At 43.8% G+C, this 6,820-nt stretch overlaps 1 protein-coding gene across 1 annotated transcript; it reads right to left on the reverse strand.

The window, feature by feature from the left end:
• Positions 1 to 1,908: 1,908 nt before the first annotated feature.
• Positions 1,909 to 4,784, reverse strand: LOC142784628 (uncharacterized). The gene is made up of 6 exons (XM_075883058.1): positions 4,720 to 4,784; positions 3,674 to 3,803; positions 2,717 to 2,776; positions 2,550 to 2,654; positions 2,381 to 2,494; positions 1,909 to 2,087 (listed from the first exon to the last, which is right to left on the reverse strand). The coding sequence occupies exons 2-6, from the start codon at positions 3,792 to 3,794 to the stop codon at positions 1,909 to 1,911; spliced, it is 579 nt and encodes a 192-aa protein (XP_075739173.1). The 5' UTR covers positions 3,795 to 3,803; positions 4,720 to 4,784.
• Between the last annotated feature and the right edge of the window lie 2,036 nt (positions 4,785 to 6,820).

Here is a 6,820-nt window from a genome sequence, read left to right on the forward strand (position 1 = left end):
AGTTGTCTCGAATTGGCTCCAGTAAGGCCGCGCCGATGCGCCATGGCTCTGCTGGCGTTGTCAAAGCAAATCAAAGCTGGCGTTAGCGTTGTCAAAGCAAATCGGCAACCGCACTCGCAAAGGCGCCTAAGGTTGCCGTTTCACGACGCCTCGTTCGAGTGCAGCAACACACACTTGCACTGAGTGGCACACTTGGTCTACATAAAAAACTGTCCCCCTTACCTTTAGTTTCTTTCACACTGTCCTGAGGGAAGCAACCACAGGCGTCAGCCGTCACCTCGGAGTCCTTCGAGCGCCCACCCAACCCGCCGATTCCTTGGACGACTCGCACTTGATCCGCACTCGAACAACCGCGGGAATAGGGTGCAATCTTAACACATCACACGAACGAGGAACGGCGCTTCCTTGCGTAAATTTAATATTTCGTGCTCTCGCGTGTAGCAGCGCGAACACATGAGACACGCACCGAAACGGCATGCCCACAGAAACAGAGAAGACAAACAACATGTGGCCATAGAGAAATAAAAAAAGGTGAAGAGTGGACACTCCCGTAGACCCCAGCGGCCCAATCGACCCTAGCACACCTGGTGGTTGGTGAGAGCAAGTGGCGCGCGCACTTCCTGTTTCGGTTTCACTGGCGCAATTTTTGAATTTTTATTTTTTTTTATTTCGCCTAAGTTATAATAAAAAGAGATGCAGGTAGTGATAATTCACTACAATTTTATTCATCGCGCTTGTTCTTGTTCTTTTGTTCACTTGTTTTTTTGGAACAAGTGATCAATGTATGTATCAGTCAAAGAGACAGAGTATCCGCAATGTTTTATTCAAAGGCAAGGTAGAGTCTGAGAATATAAAAAGCACAATATGACAAAGGTAGACAACAAATGCATCTCGCCTTACAAATAAATTGTAACAAATATTGTAACAAATACAGAGAGAACACAGACAACGCACACATCGCTAGAGTTGGCAGAAGCCGAGAAGCTGGTGAAGTATGAAACACCGGGCCCGTGGGTAAATAAGGATCTATGGCAAAAACACAGCGCACAATGCTGAAGAAGAAGGAAGAAGTGACATATACACAGCAATGAAGTCGCGAATCACGCCTGGGGTTAACCAAAATAATGCATAGAAAAAAAGAGTGCACAGAAACCACACGACACAATATAGCAGAAAGGCGGAGCTGCAGTGTGCTGGCTGTGCTTAATAACAGCTAGCCCAAAATGAAAAAAGCAGACTTGATGCCTGCTTGTCCTCAGAAAGGTAGGGTTTGCAGCTTGCTCACTACGTGAAAGACAAACTTTATGCTACAACACAGGCAGGTCTTGTGGCTCTTCTTATCATCAAAAACTTAAGATCCCAAGTGATTTGCGTCTGGGTGTTGCTATGACGCTTGCGAGCTAAAATAGATTGTAGTCATCACTTATCCAGAACTGTGGACCTTAATTGGTGTTACGAGAGCGGTATTACAGGGCTAATAAATAGCAGAAGGAAACCACTTTGGCTCAATATTTTTCACAAAGGCTCTACATCGTACGTTATCACTCACAAGCTATATAAAAATAAAATGGCAGCGTCCGCAGCCCCATCAAACGCTACAAGTTTGGGTATTCTTTTGAAAATTTTGATGGGCGAAATGAGGAGGTTGATGAGAAGCTAAAATACAAAAAGCGTGATAACGTGAACTGTGCCCACTTCATACTGTGTTCCTTACCCGCTCGAAGACATTTCAACAAGCGGTTTTGTTATTGATATATTACTTGAGCTGGAGAGATAAAGCATACACAGTGACCAAGCGACCCACAGTAAAGTGTACAGTTCGCCCGCATTCGCTATAAAAATACAGACAGGATACCCAACATTCTTTTTAAGGTTATGCAAATCACTTCGAGCGAATACACAGTGTCCCTACTCCTCATAGCGGGCAACCAAAACAATGTATGCAACGAATGAGTGGTTAGTTTGGTGAGGCTGTCTCCGCAGTCTTTTGATAGTTTTCCGCTGTGCTGCTACTTTGGCTTGCAGATGTTTAATGGTTTGCTTGTACTTTATTGATGGAGACATTGTCGCTGGCACACAGGAACGCACTGCAATAAACAAAAAATGGATTTAAAGCGAAGAACAACTAATCCCATACGAGCACTTTCCTCGCTCTTTCAGACCCAAGGTGCACAACTTTCTGTGGTGCAAAGTTTTCGATTCCACTACCTAAAAACAAACCATTCACATTGTTGACAATGCGCAAAAAAATGAAAATCACTGAGAGCCCAACCTTACATTTTGTAAGTGCACACGTAGTGTCCTTTTCAGGATAGTTTTCTCAGAATGTCCTAAACATAAAATAGCACATTAAAAACAGCTGCAATAAAAGCATAGTCACCATTTTCTCTAGGGCACTCAGACGTGGAGCTGTTGGCGGAGACATCTTCTGGAGGGTCTTGTGAAGCTTGTTCAGTTCCTCGGACAGTGCTGTCGGAACAATCTTGCGAGCGGCCTGCGGAAGTCTCAATATCAATCCACTCTGGTGTTGAAGTGAACATACAACTTACCGGTCACACAAGTTCCTTTTGTGACAGCTGAACGACTGGTTATGGTTTTCTCCGGCAAGACGAAGTCAGCAGAAATTCTTTCACCAGCTACAAGGGAGCTGCCACCTGCAGAGGTTTGGTCAACAGTCAATTTGGGTAAAAAAAAGAAATCGCGACACTGAACGCACCCTGTTCATCGGGGCACCTCAATGTGTGGGAGCCGCTTTTTGAAGCCTCTACCGCAGGTCCTGAAGAAATGAAATTACGACAATGTGTCAGTAAGAGGCTTAAAATAACACAAACTGAAGCTCATCCGCACCTTGCAGTGCAGCTTCTGCAGTCATGTCACAGTCACTATTTGAAGCAACGCTCGGAGAACGTGCATATATGTGCATGCAGTTGGTACAAGTTACAAAGCTTTTAGCATGGGGAAACTTAAACAGCTCTTTCAAATGCGCAAATTGGGTGAACGTGGAGGAAAAGAGAAGGCACCAACTAGGAAACAAGTAATTTGTGATTTTTGGAATTATCAACAGTGCCAGCTTTCACCGAAGAAAGGTATGTGTACATGTGCACTCAGGCTTTAAGATAACGTGAAAGAGCGCTTGAAAGTCTTTCAAAACAAGTAGCGCTGGTCAAGAGCATCAAAAAACGACAGAAATGTAAGGCTGCGGTTAGGAAATTAATAGCCCATAGTTCACAAAATTGAAGACTTTCCAAGTGTTACTTCTATAGTGAGGTTTTTCCACCGGCTACAAAGATATTCGCGGTTAACTGACGCCACTGATTTAATACAAGTGGCTGCTATTACACATATTTGAGTTTCAGTCAATCACTTACATGGTGCAGCTGGTTGCACACTGGGAACAGACATTCTTGTAAGCCTTGTGTGCCCAGGGTCCATGAAACTTTGAGCAGTAAAATGGTCGCTACAAACCCTGTACGTTGCGTACATTAGGCTGGCCGGCTTACTAAGGAGATCATCGTGTCCAGCATACTGCATCCATGCTTTCATCCTGCATTGGCAATGAACTACCAGCTGGAAGGGGAAGTGCTTGAATAGTGATTTTTTATTGTTACCCTCACTGAGCAAGTACGAACAGTAAGCCTAAAGACATGCAAACCATACAAAAGCTTTAACACACCTGCCGTCCCGTGGTATGCGGAAGAAACTCGTCCCAGGCTTCTTGTAGGTTCTGCCATTGTTGAAGCACCACGATACACAGCAGTAGCTGCCGTAGCTTGGACCGCCGGACGGCATGGCATCAGCGCGGTCTGAAAATGTTAGTAAGTGGATGCTTCGCTGTCAAATTGCGAAAACAATATGTGCACGTCATAAGTGTACCAACAAACCCCTTTGAATGATTAGCTAATCTATGCACAATACAACACCAGTGATACATCTCTGACCCATAAAACTCTGACTTACAAAGATATACGTCAAGACCACGTACAAAGATCTTCAGAAGTTTCCAGGCCGCTATTCCTTGTAATGCAATGGTATCGCGGCCTGGGAACATTAAAACACTTTCGTACGTACACAGTATCAGCAGTACATTGGGAACAAAAATCGTAGTTGAAATTTGTGCGGTAAAAGTATACTGGAAACGTCAAAAAACTTTGTTGGCAGCTTGCACTAGTGGCACATGGCCAGCGAAGAAACGAAGATGATGGCCACTTGGCTAGTCCAGATTTGCCTCCGGCACACCAAGAATTATTCGTGTTGCGAGCCTTCGGGAAACGTGTCGTGAAGCATGCGAGGCCCAGCGAACGCTTCTCAATATTTTGCACCGAGCCACCGAGCCTATGACCTAGCTGCCCAGCTATGCTCAGCCTACAGACGCTCGCGTCCGTGGCAGACGCAGCACGCGTCGCCTCGGCTTGACGCCGTGCCGCCTTTGCTATACTGCATACGTTGCACAATGTTCCCGTCTAGCCGCCGCATAGAGCCACAAACTTTTTTAGCGAACCTCCCAGTCCTTACAAGCTTCAGAAAAAAGTTACAACTGCGCGAATGAGACGCCACGCAAGAAACAAACTCGCACACACGAAGCGCAACGTGTGTGTGTGCATCTTTCTATGTTTGTTGCATGGTGTCTTATTCGCACAGGTGTAACCGTTTCCCAAAAAAATGACAGAACAAGACCAACAACATGTCATTCAACAAGCTTCGCTTGAAAACGTGCCTCACCTGTTATCTCACGCTTGAAAACGCCGACGCAGCCGACGTTGACGAAAGCGATGAAAGCTTCTCGCTGTCAGTCATGCAAGGGCTTGTCGCTGGGTGGATGGTGTTTATGGCAGTACATCTGAAGAAAAATAATCGCGTAAGGTGTGTTGAATCAATTGTTTTTATGTATAAAGAACATACCTAATTTGGGCGTACAATTATTCTTTTGTGAAAACAATTCTGTTGCATTGATTATAACTGTTTTTTTGCGCTTGCGCCCTCTGACGTTTGATGAGAGAACTGGTTGGTTACGTAATCGTGACGCACTTCCTGAGGCCAGGTTTTGCAGAGTGTCCTCTCTTGTCTTCTTCTTTCTCTATGATGTGGCTTTACCTATGAAGGGATTTGACTTGGATATCTGTGTGAGAGAAAAAAAACAACTGTCGCTGCTATAAACTGAAAAAAAATGTATGTTATCTGGCAAAATAACTTTAAAGGTGATAAACGGTTGTTCAAAAAACAAGTTACAACTTATGAATATTTTCGCAGGTCTTTGTTTTGTTTTTGTTCTAGCAGACGACAGCCTCCTACTGCTTCTACGACAGACGTTGTGCGGTTTCACGTTGGGTGCGTGTCGCCGACGCAAAGCTCTACAGTAGTGATATCAGAGTGATCATTTCTCAATGAATCATAGGATGGCTACAAAGCAGTAACATTTTGACAAAGTGCAGTACGCAATCTTTCAAGGCATGACATTTCTTTGCTCTGAAGCAAATCGAAGCAAGCCGGCCGGCGCAATCAGCTGATGTCGCCACTATGTGAGGCATGGTCGTGCGCAATAGCGTCGCGCCGCGCGCTCGATTTGTCATCAAGCGATAGAGCTACTAAGTGGAATACAGCTAGATGCAGGGATTAATTGCGTATCACTCTAATTCCCTGTGGTGGCCGACTCAATCGCAAGAGAGCCCTGGGAAACAGCCTTCAACTGCTCAAGCTTGTGTGTGGGTGTAAAAATACATGTTTTCATCCGCGGTGGGGCAGCAAGCTATAGTTGAAAGACATGCGAAAAGCATGTGACGTATATACAATCACAAAAGATATGTACACAACAGTAGATACGATCGCATATCGTACATAAATATGCCAACACATAGCGTGTAAAAAGCAAATTTTTATACATAACTCAAGTTCACGGTAGTCTTCAGCGCGAATAGCTTAGCAAGCTAACGCACTCAGTTCGCGTACACGGGCATACCTAAGAGGCGCAGGTTCAAGACCCGCTAAGTCGAATTTTTTTGGTTTTTTAACGTTTTTATTGTACTGCTATCTTTTCTAATGCCTTAGGTTCTAAAACAAACTAAAAGCAATATTGCGTTCAAGTACGTATGTGGGACTGTGTTTTGGTTGACGTTTTTTGATTCCTTCAAAATAAGGGCTGCACAATTGTGATCGAGCCAAACCAAGAGTTGCGGGCACGAAGTCATGAGACAGAAAATGAATAATGTTGATTGTTTGAAAAATTGCCTTTAATAAAAGGAAGAGTTATGGAGTGCTACGTAGCTTAACTCGCAGAAGGAATTTTATATATACATATAGATAGTTTAAAATGGACAATGTTGCACACACAGACATTGGTTAAATTTCTTTGCAGCACAGTTGAAGCATCTATGTAGAACTGAAGCATCAAGAGAAGCTCATGCGTCCTCACTTTATTGCGCTTTACATAGCTTGTATGCGTCCATGCAGCCATGATATGATATATTTTAAAGCATTTGTTTAACCTATAATCTTCTTATTCATTAAAGCTGGCCCATTAGTTGTGTCTTATGTAGCACTACAATTGAAGCTTAATCTGCATGGTGGTCTGAAACAATGCTTTTGAAAATCTCAAAACGACCCAACTCTATACACGACCATCCGAGCATCAATGATAATCACGATTATGTGTCCGTACATATCAGTTGTGCTCTCATACTTAATTATTTTTCTGACCACTTTCTCTGCCCCTACCTCGTTTCTGTCGTGAAGCTGTGGCAGGTTGTGTATAGCTGTATTCATATTGTAGGAGCACATACTATCAATAAAAAATTATTTTAGGCTACATGCAATTAGTTTTCATAGA

This window comes from Rhipicephalus microplus, unplaced genomic scaffold (assembly GCF_043290135.1).
Source record: "Rhipicephalus microplus isolate Deutch F79 unplaced genomic scaffold, USDA_Rmic scaffold_15, whole genome shotgun sequence".
Lineage (NCBI taxonomy): Eukaryota > Metazoa > Arthropoda > Arachnida > Ixodida > Ixodidae > Rhipicephalus > Rhipicephalus microplus.

Excerpts from the sequence above, each read along its gene's own strand:
- LOC142784628 (XM_075883058.1), bottom strand. The coding sequence starts at position 3,794 with ATGCCATGCCGTCCGGCGGTCCAAGCTACGGCAGCTACTGCTGTGTAT. Across the intron at positions 2,655-2,716 it reads GAGGTGCCCCGATGAACAGG|GTGGCAGCTCCCTTGTAGCT; the intron begins GTGCGTTCAGTG and ends AAACCTCTGCAG. Across the intron at positions 2,495-2,549 it reads AAAAGGAACTTGTGTGACCG|GCCGCTCGCAAGATTGTTCC; the intron begins GTAAGTTGTATG and ends AGACTTCCGCAG.